This window comes from Anolis carolinensis, chromosome 2 (assembly GCF_035594765.1).
Source record: "Anolis carolinensis isolate JA03-04 chromosome 2, rAnoCar3.1.pri, whole genome shotgun sequence".
In the NCBI taxonomy this organism is placed as follows: domain Eukaryota; kingdom Metazoa; phylum Chordata; class Lepidosauria; order Squamata; family Dactyloidae; genus Anolis; species Anolis carolinensis.
Window position 1 is genome coordinate 241,632,482 of NC_085842.1, and position 16,514 is coordinate 241,648,995.

At 38.8% G+C, this 16,514-nt stretch overlaps 1 protein-coding gene across 2 annotated transcripts in view; it reads left to right on the forward strand.

Annotated features, from left to right (window-relative positions):
* glis3 (GLIS family zinc finger 3) overlaps positions 1-16,514 on the forward strand; it is a 219,573-nt gene that overhangs the window by 197,113 nt on the left and 5,946 nt on the right. For both annotated transcript variants that reach the window (XM_003216490.4, XM_062971953.1), the window contains 2 exons: positions 536-720; positions 15,368-15,550. In XM_003216490.4, coding sequence (XP_003216538.2) covers positions 536-720; positions 15,368-15,550 — 368 coding nt within the window. The remainder of the gene's footprint in view (positions 1-535; positions 721-15,367; positions 15,551-16,514) is intronic.

The following is a 16,514-nucleotide window of genomic DNA, read 5'->3' on the forward strand; positions in this document are numbered from 1 at the left end:
GATTGGAAGTGCTCTTTAGATCAACCCAATGCCATGCTGGAATATACAATACTCCTGAATGATAGTAATCCAACTTCTGTTTAAAGACCTACAAAAATAGAAATTTCACCATACTCTGAGGCAGTCTATTCTACTGTTGAACAGCTATTGTCATCAGGAAATTCTTCTTAATGTTTAGGTGGTATCTTTTTTCTTGTAATTTGAATCACCGATTAACTTCATAATTAATCTCAAGAGCAGTAGAAAATAAGCTTACTCCATCTTCTTCTTCATGTCATTCCTTCAAATATTTAAAGATGGCTTTCATAACACCACTCAGTCATCTCTTCTCTTACCTAAACATCCCCAGAAGGGAAAAAGCAAGCTGGAAAACATTTCATCTGTCGTTATAGAGTTTGGGTTAAAGGTTAGAGTGGAAAATTTGTAATACCTTATTCCTTGGCATTGTGAAAAGTATATTGCAGATTACATATGATTCAATATCACCCAAGTCTGATCACTTATGATTGCATATTTTGCTTCCTTAATTTCTTAGATTTTCCACATCCGTTTCTTTTTCTCCTCATCATATAAGCTCCAGGAGAATTTCTGTTCCCTCTCCCTTGATGCAGAAAGGGACAGCACAGTGCTCTCATGGCCAGCAACTTGTGGGGACCCATTTGAAGGTGTATGACCCATCAAAACACCCCTCTGTTCAGCCAAACAGCATTCAAATCCAAGGTAAGTAGATGCATTGTCTGAGCCTTATTCTGAATCTGTGTTGTGGAGACAAACTGGGATGTTCAAAGGTGCATAAAACAACTACATCTAGACCTTTATAATAAAGTTGCAAGTACAGGCTGAAATTATGTACTCATTCCAAATCCATACCTTCAATTTTTATCCATTTTCATACATTTGGTTCATGTTTGTCTTAAGTTGTGTATATCCACCATTCTTGATAAACTCAAAGAGGAACAAAATTAGACACTGTTGAGTGGGGAAATATAAAGCCTTGATCTTCTCTTTAATTTTTAAAAACATATTTCTACACTACATAAATGTCAAAATGTGATTCAGTATTTTTAGATGAATACCTAAAGTGAAAGAACAATGCTGTGGTGGTTTGGGATACCAGGAAACAAATCTTCTGCATTCCAGTCATCCTTTCATGTTTGTCGTATTGACTTTTGCGGATTTGATTATTTATTGATTTGTTTAAAATGTACTTTTTAGGAATCTCTAGGTTCTCCAGTATGATTCTATTATTTTCCCCAGTCATGCTGGAGGGCTTATAATTTTCTAGAGAAAACACCCCTCTAGGAATCTCTAGGTCCTCAAATGTGATTCTGTGGTCAGCCTCCAGCGGAATTCAACCATAGAGTCATGCTGGAAAACCTGTTTTCCCCAGTAAAAAATAGAGTGATTTCTTTATTTGCAGTATTTTATTTTTACAGGGGCCTTGTGCCCCTGACCCTAGCAAATTGTGTTGACTGTGGTCTTTTACTCCCTACTGTAACAAACATGGGTAAAATAAATTATGCAGAATGAAATGTATTTACATTTTCTTCCTTTCCATGAGAGAGAGAGAGAGAGAGAGAGAGAGAGATACATACATACATACATACACACACACACACACACACACACACACACACATACATACATACACAGAACCCTAAATTTGGGTTACCTTGTTGCATTAGTGGTGGTAGTTCCTCCTCCTCTTCTGCCTCCTCTTCCACCTCTTCTTCCTCTTCTTTTTTCTCCTTTACAATCACTTAATATACTTAGCATCAGCAACAGTTCATGCTCTAACCAACTGACATACCATCAGCATTAACACAGAATGCTACTTCCATTGGAGAAGTATTTGACCTCTTTAACTGAAGGTGTAATGAAGTGCAATCAGAAAGCTATTCATTATCACCATGCAGGCAATGTGGGTGATAATAGTTCCATGCTGGCAGCATTGTAATCTACACTCACTGAGTATATAAAGAATACTCATACATTTTCTTATCCTCAGCGAGAAAGTGTATCTCATCACATCAAAATATGTCATTGTGAAAATAGTCATCTTCAAGATTTTTTGGCATGTAACACATTTTAGCAAAAGATGCATTCATGCATTTTTACACAGAAAATAAACATGGATATTTTTATCTTGAGTCCCCATTGCTGTCTTGAGACCCCACAGGGAGAAAGGTGGGACATAAATAAAGATAATAATAATAATAATAATAATAATTTTATCTGCAAAAATACTTTTTTGCACATAAATATAAATGTGTAGGGAAGGAAATTTAATTTCTAATAACATTATTATTCAATTCCTCCCCACCATTTCTTCAAAAAAAATTTAACATTTTGCAATAAAGCACTTGGCAACTTATGTCCTATAACCTCAGTATTTTAAAACTGTTCTTACAATGTCAAAGGTGAGGAACCAGAAAGTTTTAGAAGTTTTAGTACAAAAAAGGCTACAGTTCTAAATTTTGTGCAAGATCCATATGAACATAGTTTTAGTTTAGTACGAAGAACTGCCCAAAAATCTGCTTCCAGGCTTATACAGTTCTGCTGCATTTAATAATAAGCTTATACAAGATATTTAAGGTGGTAAATCTTGAAACACCTTTGCCCACTTCGGTCTGGTTTTGTCCTATACAGCTTTGGATCTTTTTTTATTACAGGACTTAAAAGTAAAATATATATTTGTAGTCAATACCCATACAACCTGTAGAATCAGTGGAGATAAATGTTTTTAACTACAGAAAGTGCAATTAACAAAACTGAGGCTTCCAAGCTCATTTGGGGTCATCTTTCACCTTAATACCCAGCTCATATTGTCCCAGGCCAGTCTTATACAGAAAGTTCAGAGCTTGTAGTAGTAGTAGTAGTAGTAATAAGTAGATTATTCAGTTGATTCTTCTAATTACCAGGAGCAAGATTCAGTGTTATCTATCTACTGATGGGGCTGTTTCCATTAGTAGAAGTAGAAAGGAGGCATTTTCATCTCATCTTTATTCCCCCCCTCCTGCTTCTCGGCACACAGAGAAATCTATTCCAAGGACCTGGGAAACCCTCTGCAGCAGATTTATGGGGCAGTTCCATCACATTAGCAGACATCCACTGGTGCAATATTTGATTTAAGCTACATTATTCACTACTATAAAACGTGTGTGTGTCCCAATGTGGGATGCTGACAAATATATATACTTCTAATCACTTACTGGAAGAGTTGCAAAGCACCATTCTTCAAACCTGTTCATTGGGCTGACATCTTTGCTCTGTAAATCACCTTTTCCCATTCAACTACTCTACTTCAGCAAATGAAAAGCAATAATGCTTCTTTTTGTTGTATTTTGTTTAAAAGCTGAAAAGTATTTGTGAAGTTTCTTGGTAGCTACAGAAAAAAGGAAAAAATGCCCTGTTGTCCTGGGTCATGTTATTACAATTCACTTGAAGAATCTCATGGAGCAGCTTCATAAGCCTAGTCTATTTGGTATATATAACAGGTAGCAGGGAAAACTCTGTTAGCCTTTGTTTCCTACAATTCTTGTGCCGCCTTCACATGATTTAGAGGGCTATAGCTCTTGCCACTGAACTTTCAGCTCAATCTGCTACCAACAATACTGACATTTTTCTATCTCAATGCGTAGCCTTAAACTTGTCAGCTAGGTTTAAATTGGGTGTACTAAAAAGAAAAAGAGTTTCTCTGCCAAAAAGAAACACTATTCAACAAAACAGGTTGTAAATGGTTTCCTATGTTGAAAAAATAGGCGATCTTCAAAACTCAATGAAATCAGTGGGTGTTGCAAGTGAAGCGATGTTGCAGTCAAATAAATGCCTATTAACCTTTCATATCAGCAACAGCATACTCCACTTCATAATGTACTTTTTCAGTGCTTGACAGCTGCTTACACCAGGAGGGAAAGAATGACTAATTCTACAAGTAATTGCTCCAATTCAGAAAAAAGGTGTACGCACTGCACTGCTGTTACTTGCTATTACTGCACTCGCGCTAGAAAAAATTCATTATCACTGTACAAAATCTATTTCTACCCTTTCTACACGTCCACATCCAGGCAGTACTCAGAGCAATAGGGATTTGAGACTGGTTTTTAGAAAAGATTCAGTTAACTGCTTCTTTTCTGTTAGCCCCACACTCAGATATACCAAGGCACCTCTTTTTTGTATGTTGAATAAACAGGAGGAGGAAGAAAGAATCAGCCATTCTCAGTGTCTGTTTTGGAAAAAGGAAGAGAGGAAGCCAGTGCATGTTTTTCAATTGGATCACAAAATTAGATTGAAAGGTTTTGTGTTCTGAGGTTCAAGCCAAATATTTGTCTCAAATTCTTGGATAGGTTACCCTATAATACTAATACCCTATAATATAATATAAAACATGAGCCAACAATGTGATGCAGCAGCTAAAAAAGCCAACGGGATTCTGGCCTGCATCAATAGGGGTATAGCGTCTAGATCCAGGGAAGTCATGCTCCCCCTCTATTCTGCCTTGGTCAGACCACACCTGGAATACTGTGTCCAATTTTGGGCACCGCAGTTGAAGGGAGATGTTGACAAGCTGGAAAGCGTCCAGAGGAGGGCGACTAAAATGATTAAGGGTCTGGAGAACAAGCCCTATGAGGAGCGGCTTAAAAAGCTTGGCATGTTTAGCCTGCAGAAGAGAAAGCTGAGAGGAGACATGATAGCCATGTACAAATACGTGAAGGGAAGTCATAGGGAGGAGGGAGCAAGCTTGTTTTCTGCTGCCCTGCAGACTAGGACACGGAACAATGGCTTCAAACTACAGGAAAGGAGATTCCACCTGAACATCAGGAAGAACTTCCTCACTGTGAGGGCTGTTCGACAGTGGAACTCTCTCCCCCGGGCTGTGGTGGAGGCTCCTTCCTTGGAGGCTTTTAAGCAGAGGCTGGATGGCCATCTGTCGGGGGTGCTTTGAATGCGATTTCCTGCTTCTTGGCAGGGGGTTGGACTGGATGGCCCATGAGGTCTCTTCCAACTCTACTATTCTATGATTCTATGATTCTATACTCTGGTATAATTCTAGAAATTTCAGTTAAAAATAAACTCAAAAAACTTGGGTTGACTTATTCATGGGTCATGAATACTGGAGCTTAGATCTTATCTATTACAGCATTGTGCTTTCCCTTCTCTGTGGACTTATCATAGAAAAATCCATAATTTTGGCCCCAAAACCTGCCATTGACTTATACAGATCAACTTATCAATGAGTTTATACAGATTTAATTTAATTTCAGATTTTTCCCTTTCCATGAAATTAGAGCTTTGTGATTAGCATTATTACCCCTTACAGCATCCTTTTTAGGAATGTCAATACCTCATGTCCATGCCGAGTCCACCCTGTTTGGTGTGACTCAGGACCTCATGGCCACCATGACAACCATCGGGGTTGTCCCAAATGATATCTGGGCCCCACCATGTAGATGGATACACTTTTGGAAATGGGGATGGAAATGTTGAGATGGAGGAACTCAAAATTGTTCTGTTGTTATGGTCCAACCATCACCTGATTAGTTTTAGACTTACCACAACCTCTAACCTCTGCAGTGGTGGGGGATCCATTAAGATGGTCCACCCCAGGAGACTTATGGATCTGGATGGATTCCTTATGTCTCTTGGGGAGTTGCCTGTCATGGTGGCAGATGATCCTGTCGAAGCCCAGTATGACCTCTACAACTCAGAGGTCGCCAGGATGGTGGACATGATTGCCCCTGAATGTCCCCTCTCATCCCGCAGAACCAGTTCAGCTCCTTGGTTTACTGGGGAGCTGGCACTGATGAAGCAGACATGATAGAGGCTAGAGTGCTACTGGTGGAAGACTCGGAAAGCATCTGACCGAACACGGGCTAGAGCCTCGCTTAAGGCCTACTGCGCAGCAATGCGGGCAGCCAGAAAGTGTTTTCCAACCGCCCACATTGCATCTGCATTTAATAGACCAGCGGAGTTATTTCGAGTGGTCAGGGGGCTCCTCCACCCTAATTCCATTATGGGGGAGACTACTCAACAACACGATGTGATGAGTTTGCCCATCATTTTGCAGACAAAGTCGCTTGGATATGGTCCGACTTGGACACTAATTTTACATCAGTATCTAGAGATGTACCTGGGATATGTGTCTGTCCTATTTTGATTGATTCGTTTCAGCTTGTTCGGCCTGATGAAGTGGACAGGATTCTTGGAGCTGTGAGAGCTACCATGTGTGCTCTAGACCTTTGCCCTTCTTGGATGATCAAACTTACCAGCAGAGCTGCCAGACACTGGTCCAAGACTGATTGGCTGAGTGGTTCTCAAGGATTATAAATACCTTGCTGGACAATTATCATCCAACTTAAAAAGAACAATTGTGAGACCTATTTTAAAGAAATTGCCCCTGGACTCCTCGGTGTTAAATAATTTCTGGCCTATTTCAAATCTTCCTTTTTTGGGCAAGGTTCTGGAGTGCATGGTGGCTTCTCAACTCCCAAGAATTTCTGGACAACACTGATTATCTTGAGTAAAATACCTCATCTTGAGTAAAAATGATGCACTGAATTCAAGATTAGTTGTTATCTTTTATAACAAGTTGGACAAGCTGCATCACAGGCCAACTAGTCTGTCTAGTTCCCAGAAGATAATGCTGCAGTAAAGGTGACTCAGATCAATGTTTGCATTGTTCCACTTCTGTATATCTAAGGGCACATCCAGTGACCAAAAAGTGCCATCTTTTATCCTTGTTCCTAGTTTTATTTTGGAGACCCATACATGTTGTTTATTCCAGAATATTTTCTGTCAGCACCCAGATACCTTTTATATTACCTCTCCAGTTTGATTTCATTTTAACCCAATATAAAATTGAGAAGAACAGGGATACATTCTGGAATGTAAGATAGATTTGCAAGATCCAAGAAGGGCTGTTGACAACAGGGCCTCTGGGAGGTCTCTCATTCATAGGGAATTTGACCTGACAGCAAAGAATAATATCTAACGACTCTAATTAGTACATCTATTGTATTAGGCAAATTAATTCACTCCACTAGTTAATAAAAAGGCGGAGGGATCACTCCCCCAAAATCTTAGCAAACTCCAGGGATGATATTTTATAGATACTGTCACCATGGAGATATCTGATGTCTTTGTATTATATGTACATTAAGAAGCATACAAATAGAATATATTGGAATAAAGCAGGATTATAAAATAGGTGATATACCCAATGATCACACATTATATTCTTAAAGGTAAATATTTAAAGCCAACCCAAGTAGCAATTATCCTAATGTTAGCTAAGCACCAATGTCTTCCCCACATTGTCCTCCCAAATGAAATTGCCAAACTTCTGACTGGAGGATTCTAAGTGCTGGGTATCCATTAAAATAGTTTTTCCAGGCTGCAGTGGTGGCAGTAAGGAACGATTTTTCTGCTGCCTGCATTGCCATGGAGTAGGCTTTCAAATATGTCTTCAATTTGAACTTATATGTGAGTAGATCAATAGGTACCGCTCTGACGGGAAGGTAACAGCGCTCCATGCAGTCATGCCGGCCATATGACCTGGAGAAGTCTATGGACAACACCGGCTCTTCGGCTTAGAAATGGAGATGAGCACCAACTCCCAGAGCGGGTCATGACTGGACTTAACGTCAGGGGAAACCTTTACCTTTACCTTTACCTTTACCTTTATGTAGCCCTTTCCCTCAGCCAGAAACTTAAACACACTAGCTGTTGAGGAAGCAGCAATGAAAACAAGGGCTTATTTCTGGAAAAAAAACATGCAGAGGATTGCACTATTAGAACATTAATCTGAGAAGCACAATAGTTTGCAAGAGTTATTTACTTCACTTTGTAGGCCATTTGTTGTTGCTTTCAAATACAAAGTAACCGTTCAAGAGATAATAGCTAATGTACATTCAGCCTTGATTATTTGATTGTGCTTGACAGCTAAGCAACCAACCCTACATCATTAGTAAGAAAAATAATTCCCTGTGTTGGGGACAAAGGGATAATCTTTTAGAAAGGATGAAAGCCCTGCACTTGAGGGAAAATGTGATGTCTCCATCTAAAATACTAAGCTATGAACATTTACACACATTTGAAAGGCATTTTTATTCAAATGTTGCCTATGCTCTGATAGTCGATTAACCATACATCTTTCCAGTTTTCCATGTTGAGTCAAACTCCCAAATTCTAAGAAATTTCCATATCCTTAACAGGAATATAATTTAGGCAATATGTTGTGGTAGCCTGACTTATAGTTAATTCTATCTTCCACAATTCTCTTGGAGCTAGTTGGCTATCAGCAGGGCCGTAGCCAGAAAAAAATTTCGGGAGAGGTTTTGAAAATTTCGGGGGGGGGGGGGGTTGAACCCCTAGCACATACCCCTCCCCGCTACAAACCTGTCAATATCTGCTTGAGATAGTGCCTGGAGGGACTCTTAATGTTTTGCATCTCATAGACTTAGCATGGGGATTTGGTTAACCAGTTAAAATTCATGAGTAAACGAGATTTTTTTTATAACTTGAAAAATTTCGGGGGGGGGGGTTGAACCCCTAACCCCCCCCCCCCCTCGCTACAGGCCTGGCTATCAGTAGAAAATTTAAGCCCAGGGTTTTGTTAGTTCACTGAAGTAGGCTTATGGAATATATATAGGTGAAGCTGCTATTCTTTGTTGGCAACTTGTCTGTTTCATGTAGAATTACATAGTAGGAAAGTTCCTTAAAAGTTATTTGGTTGAGTGCCTGGAAAAAGTTACTTGTATTTAATTTGCTTTTACAGTAACTCCCACATGAACTCCTTGGCCAGTTACATGAGTAATGGAAAGGGTGGACTCTGCCCTATTGCCACCACAATGCCACAAATGCCATTGTAATGTGCTCCAGATTTAAAACGGCATTGTGGCAAATATTATCTGTGCTTATGGAAAGCTTTAAAAAAAAACTACAATTAAACGATACACAGGGTGTAGTTTCCTCCTAAATGAATCACTAGAACAATAGAAAATTTATTTTAATCATTCTGTGGATGGTGTCATTTGCTTGCATGTATTAGTACTTGAATAAAAGTTGTCTAGATACACTGGTGTACCTCAGACCCAAGACTAAGGCTAACCATCATTGTTTCAGGAGTCCTGCTGCTGTTTGCAATGCAAGCACAATACCTATAGGTCCTGCCTCCATTCCCATATTCTAGGTAAAGTCACACTGGCAGTTTATGTTTCTTCTGTGCTAGAGACATATACCATCTGGGACACGTGTCTCTGGAGTTTTGTGTCTAACAGCAAGTGACACTCAGTAGGCAGAATGCCCTTAGGGTCTGCACCCATTGGACTTCTGTCTTTCATGTGTTGTGTTTCAATACATTTGGAGAGTACCATATGGAGGAAGGCTGCTTTATACTGAGAACTTGTAATGCTGTACTATCAGTAATTATAAGAAAAGAAGGCTCTTCCCTGTCTGTATGATTGAAGTCCTTGTTTGGAATCTGCAGTGGAGCAGCTGAAAAGATGCTGCAGCTCTTATAATGAGCCAACTTCCACTATTCCAGAAGGCAAGAGAACAGAGCAATATTTGCAAAAGTTCAGGAAGCTCATCTGTTCTGTTTGCTTTCTGTTCAGCAGTAGCAAAGGCCCAGCTTTTCCCAGCTGGCACCATCATGTTCAGATGACGTTTGCTAAGATTAAATCATAATTTTATACAGGCTCATATCTATCAGAACAGAGCTATATCTTGCATATGTATGCATCATACACACACACAAGGGGGGAAGCATAATTGCAATTGCTTATTCCACTAGAGTGTATCTGTGGAATTACCCATATATTCTCTATAAATATGTGTAGGAACCTTGAGTAGGGAGAAACTTAAAGTCTCTTTTCTTTACATACCCTTTACTAAATTAATGGCATAGGAAATTGCTAGAAGTATTTTTGGTTTTCTTAGACGTTACTACATAATACTCTTTCTTCTCTGTTTCTTTATACATAAGTTGGCCTCATGTATAGTTTGAGGGCAGGTTTTGGGGCCAAAATAATGGATTTTGTTATGACCCATGGATAAGTCAAGGGTCATTCTGTGGTGAAGGGGAAAAGCCCACCTTAGAGGGCCAGCCATCCCTGTCACCATCAGAAAAAACATCACAGCAGAAAGAGTAGATGGTACTTCCTTTAGGTTCTTTTATTTTAAAAAAAGAGTTAAGGTATACAACTCATGTTGACCCATGAATAAACCTGTCCAGGTAGTTGGAGTTAATTTAATGACTGAAATTTCTATACAAAAATATATAGGGTACTTGCTGCATGGCAAGTCCCATTGATTCAGTAGATCTAGTTCATTTGGGACTTGCAACTAGATCTCTCTCTCTCTCTCTCTCTCTCTCTCTATATATATATATATATATATATATATATATATATATATATATATATACACACACACACACACACACATATATACACACACATATATACACACACACACACACATACACACACACAGAGAGAAAGAGAGAGAGAGAGAGAGAGAGAGAGAGAGAGAGAGAGAGAGAGAGAGAGAGTTGATTAAAATACCAAAGGTATGATTCTAGTACAAAAACTGAGAATATGAATAAACATCCATTATAAAGAGGGCAATTCAAAGCCCGTTGTCCTTGTCAATATATATAGTCTCCAAAGAATGCTGGAGAGTGCAAGTTTACCAGAGAAATTTTGTATTTGTTTATGCGGCTATTGGGCATATTGATCCCACTGACAAGTTGTTTCTGCCTTCCACTGATACATATTTTCTGATATCACTTGGAGCTTTTGTCTAGGCAGTCTTCAAATTTTCCTTTTTCAGATTATTTGTGCATGTTTGTCATGTCATTATGTGAACCCCAGGCACCAATGCCTATGTACATTTTGTAGTCAGCTTCTATTAACTTTTCTTTCTCTTTCTTTATTCCCTGAATGTGTGTGGACGTGTATAGAGGAGACAATACTTTTATACTTGTTTTGTATCTGAAAATTGTTGATCTTTGACTGTAGCACTTGAAAACACACACTTGAAAGAGAAAAGGAACAATTGTTTCACATATACATTTGAAAAGATGCTTGTATTGACTCTCTGTGCCCTATAGTACTTCTGACACCCTGTGATTTACAATTTTTATGTTTGCAGCTGGGATTTGCCTTGTAAAGTGGATGAGTAATTAATGGTATCAAATAAATCTAAACAGAGATGGGTGGTGATTATTTAAAAGTAGGGAGGGAGATTGGGAACATCTGGCTTACCATTAATGATGCTGGTTCATTAAGTCAGGGAAATGCAATAAAACAAAACATTAGCTGTCGTGTATTGGATGCATCAAACCATCTGGGAGCTAGTGCCACAGTCTCAACATTCACTACACATGTTTATAATGTTAGCATTGTCTAAAAGACACTTATAAATGGGGCTTGGCAAGGAGGAAATTTTGCAAAAATCTTTCAACCAAAAGATGGGAATTATTGCCTGCCTGCATGAATACAGAGAGAAAGACAACACAGCGATTATATGGTACAAAAATGGCCCTACTCCTGGATTTAGAGGGCATTTGGACACCTCCTGAGACTTGTGAGGCCTTTGCATTTTTAGATACCAGAAGAGATGTTTTAACACCCCTAGTCACTTTCAAGAGCTTGGAATGGGCAAGTCACCCGCTGGTGATATTTACAACTTAGCTAAAATGTGAAAGAAAATTATAGGGATGTAACTTTTCACTAAAATTCTTCTTGGGGGTAATTTTGAGTAATTTTTATGTTTTTTCCTACTTCAATAAATTTTTCAAAAAACATGAACTTTTGAATGCTATTTGAAAATCAGTCTGCTGTCGTGGTTTGAGTTTTGGACCATGACTCTAGAGGCCAAAGTTCAGCCATGGAAATGTATGAGATAATCTTGGGCAAGTCGTGTTCTCTCAGCCACAGAGAAAGGCAAAGGCAAACCTCCCATCCCTGTTCTACATTAACGTTTGCAGTTCAGTTATAAGCCATGGGAATGTTTGCTTGCTGGTATAGTGACATCATGCTGCACTCATGCAAAATATGATGAAAAATATGAGTCAAGAATATTGTTTTGGTTTAGTCATTGTTGACTCCTCGTTTCCCTGGGCAGCCTCCCTCTCCTCACATTCTTTTGCACAGAGGAGAAACCTCTTTCAAATGTTTGCATCTGCAGTCTTGATACCAAGTTCTTTCTTCCTCTGTTGTATTTAATCTTTCAAATCATGCTACTCTAACATAATAAGGAAATACTTGTATATTTCATAATATAGCACCTCTCATATCAAATCAGTAGAACCACTCGGTTCTTTTATTAGCACCAAAATGCAATGCATTGCAGTGCAGTGCAGTGTAGTGCAGTATGACTATTTACACTTGTTGCTGGAGTTATGCTACTTTGGGGGCAAGTTGCTATAACTATCATTCTGCTAAATCAACTGGGTTGCAAATTATGTTGGTTGTTTATAGCAGATCCCCCCCCCCGCCCCTTCATGCTGACATTTAAGAAGGAAAGTAAAATAATAGAAAACGGACAACTCTCCAAAACAGTTTTTAGCACATTACTCTCAATGGTGCTTTGTGCTTACTTGAAAAGCATTCTTTAAAATAGCTGCAATCCCAACCAGCAGTGGCCACTCTGTGTGAGTTTACAGCTGAGTCAAACAGCAGTTACCAGAAACAGCTATTTCCAATGCTAGTACTTGAAGCCAGCTGGCAAAGCTCAGGAAAAGCCAGGCTAAAAATGTCCTTTCACATTGTTCCACACTCATTCCTGGCTTATGCCTTTTTACAATACCCTTTTCTGGATCCCAAACACACTTGGGATAATGCTGATTGACACAAGATTGCCTAATGTGAAAGGGAGGGTAGTGGTGGAGAAAAGTTTAAAACATTAATAGAATAAATAATCTCCCAAGAAATAAGAATGTAAATTATAAAGGTAACACTCTCAGGGAAGTATTTTTTGAAGCATTACTTTTTTTTCTTTTCATATACATCAGATTTATAAATAATGGCTAGTATTCAGTATTGTAGTGTTGCAGATCTGTTAACTGTCTCTGTTCTGTTAAGTCTGTGTAAATGCCACACAGCCCATCTTAAGAACCAGCAACTGGACTGGGCAGCAGAGGTCCATTCAGCTTCCAACTGAAGCAGAAGGGGTATGACATTTCTAAATGATGTTTCTAGCAAGCAAATCTGTAACAGCGAGAAACAGGACCTCAATCACAATCCCTTGTCACAACCTTGCTCACTGGCTGGAAGCGTTATCCTCTTTGCACCCTGATTAGAAACTGAATGGATCTCCTTCACCTGATCTGAATGCTGGCTCTTAATGTCCACTGGGGGTCATGGCAGGAGACTTTACTTTACTTTACTTTACTTAAATTTGCAGTTTTAACTAAGTAGCTGATGTAAACTATCAGTGATCATAATTGTAGCTACCCTGTTTCCCCTAAAATAAGACATCCCCAGAAAATAAGACCTAGTAGAGGTTTTGCTAAATTGCTAAATATAAGGCCTCCCCCGAAAGTAAGACCTAGCAAAGTTTTTGTTTGGAAGCATGCCCACCAAACAGAACACCAGAGTGTGCAGGATCGGTAAATGTACGTACCATAGAGTGTTGTACATGGAAATAATGGTAGTAACAAGAAATTCTTGATAGGATTCACAGTTTGTCTGGTTATGCTGGTTTGTGATGACAACTACTGTACAGTATATAATAAATGTTAATTTTTTTTGTTCAACAATAAATGTGAATTCTTCTTCATGGAAAAATAAGATATCCCCTGAAAATAAGACCTAGAGCATCTTTGGGAGCAAAAATTAATATAAGACATGGTCTTATTTTCGGGGAAACACGGTAGTGATCTTTTAGGTAGTCATATTATAATTGTGAAAATGAATTGTTGTGTTGTGCAATATTTGTATTCTTAGAAGGCGAGCAGAGATGTTTTGGGGACCATTACTTCAGCAGAGCCAACATAGACCCATCGGTCTTGTAATGCAACAGGGTTTCTCATTGTGCAATGGGACAGCATTTAGGATCACCAGATATGCATTATCCCAGTTCACTAGATGGGTTGTTGTGACATAACTTCACCATCATGCAGTTATAAATCATAGTTTCTGATACAAGATCTTGGCCTCCATTTTCCCCATATACAGTGAGGGTTAGATGCTTTGCTTCATATATTTAAACTCAAACTTTAAGGATGGCTCTGTCTTTCTGAAATGTTCCTTGAAAGAAAAGGAGTAGGAGGTTTGTTTGTGTTACCAACAGCTAATATTTGGCTGATTAGTTTTTTGGCTCAGAATTAAAGATACAAAATATGATGGAATATCATTATTTCATTTCAGTGCTGGAATTCATAAAAGTCAAGGGATTCTAGTTTTCAATGAAACTACACAGGGATAGGCAGAATAGCAATGCTTTTTAGCTCCCATCAGTGTCTTTTATCCCTGTGAGAATATGTGCCCATTTTTGTTCTAATGGGTGCTATTAAGGGTTTACCCATGTACTCAGGCAAATAGTTATCAAAGAAAAATATTTACTTTTTGAAGGTTAAAGAAGGTCAGGTTAGTGAATATTAGTATATTTTAGGGATGATTCTAATGAAAATGTCAGGACAATTACTATGGTAGCATCTGAGTTTAGACTTAGCAATGCTTTAAAATAGCTGAGAACAGATTGCCAAAATATTGCTGGGGGAAATGTATAATCAAAGATAACTTTATAACAAGTGACTGGTATGTGTCAAGATAGGACACATACCAGTCAGGCACATATGATATATACTCATGTATAAGTTGAATTCATGTACAAGTTGAGGCAGGTTTTGAGGTTATGAGTTTGACTCACGTATAAGTTGAGGGCCTTTTTGCAGAGAAGGGAAAGCACCAGCACTACTTCAGGTAGCCAACTGCGTCTTCTTACAGATGGCAATGCTGCCTCTCTATTCTGCTTTGGTCAAAACTCTCCTGGAATACTGTGTCCGGTTCTGGATCCTACAATTCAAGAAAAGTATTGCTGGTATGTGTCCAGAGCTGGAAGAGGGTGACTAAAGAGATCAAAGGTCTGGACAGCATGTCATATGAGGAGCATCTTAAAGAGCTGGACATGTTTAGCCCGCTTTTGGTTCAAAACTATTTAGCTGTTTGTGATTTCTTTATTTTATCACTTTTAAACTTACTTATTATGCAATGCTTTTGACACGAAATAAAAAAAACTGACCTGTGAATAAGCCCACATGGGTTTTGGGGGGGTTATTTTGTTTTCTTGTCTAAAATTCTGGATTTATACATGAGTACATACAGTAGTTGATATCTTTTTGTTTTCTCTCCCTTTTTAGGTGTTTATGGCCAACTGCAAACTTTCTGTTCTCCACATTATACTGACAATCAAAGAAATATTCAACACGTTGGAACTTGTAATATGGTCCCTCCTTTTGAAGACTGCCTTGTACCCACATCTGTGGGGCAAGCTGGTCTTGATGTTTTCCATAGAGCATTTTCAGCACATTCTGGTATTGCAGGTAAATGCTTATAGTGTGTCAAGGTTAATATTTTTTAGCCCTATCTTCATAGGCAACAAAATATTTGTGTAACTTTCTTTGGGAAAACTACTTAAGAACTGGGCTGTGAGGAGTTTTTAAAAAGGCTCTCCAAAGCAACTCAGTTGCCAGGTATAAGCTTTGTAGATGCGTCTTTGAAACTTCTATGTGTAGATTTTCAGTTGGTTTCCCCTGATGAAAATGTATATAGTTTCACTTCTTTGCTCCAAATTGCACACTCATCCATACATGCACACAAATGGCTGCTGCTTTTTCCTCTGCAATGCTCCAGGATAAGGAAGGTATGAAAATGGAAGCACAAATGTCCCCCCCCTCCCCAAAAAAACCCTGTTTTTGCAGCCAACAATGCGTCCTATTTACCCACATTCCCCCCTCCCCCAATAATGGTATATGGTAGGCATTCTCAAACTGTGGTCCTCCAGCTTGTTCAATGGTCAGGAATTCTGCGAGTTAAAGGCCCAAACAGCTGGAGGGCCACAGTTTAAGGATGCTTGGCACATGGTCTCTCTGGTAGATCTACGGTAATAACAGCTTACCTTTTACATAATTAGCAAAAGCCTGGACTCCCTAGAAGCCAAAATGACTAAATTGAAGCTATGATACTTTGGTCAAATCATGAGATTTCATTAGAAATAGATGGGAGTTAGGAAAGAGGGTGACTGTATCACGGGTAGATTGATTTAGTCAAGGAAGTCATATGTCAGGATGACTGATTGTTGCACCCCAAGGCAGCATGAGCACTCAAAAACCAGACAAGAACCAATATAACACACTATCTTTATTAAAGCAATTATATATACAAAGGAAATTAGGTATAGAGTCTGAGTAAGGAATAGTTCTTTTTAGAAAGTCAGTGGTGGTTCCAAATGGGTAAAGGAAAAGGTCCGATATAATCCACAATGAGAACTCGATAGCTCTCCAAAGA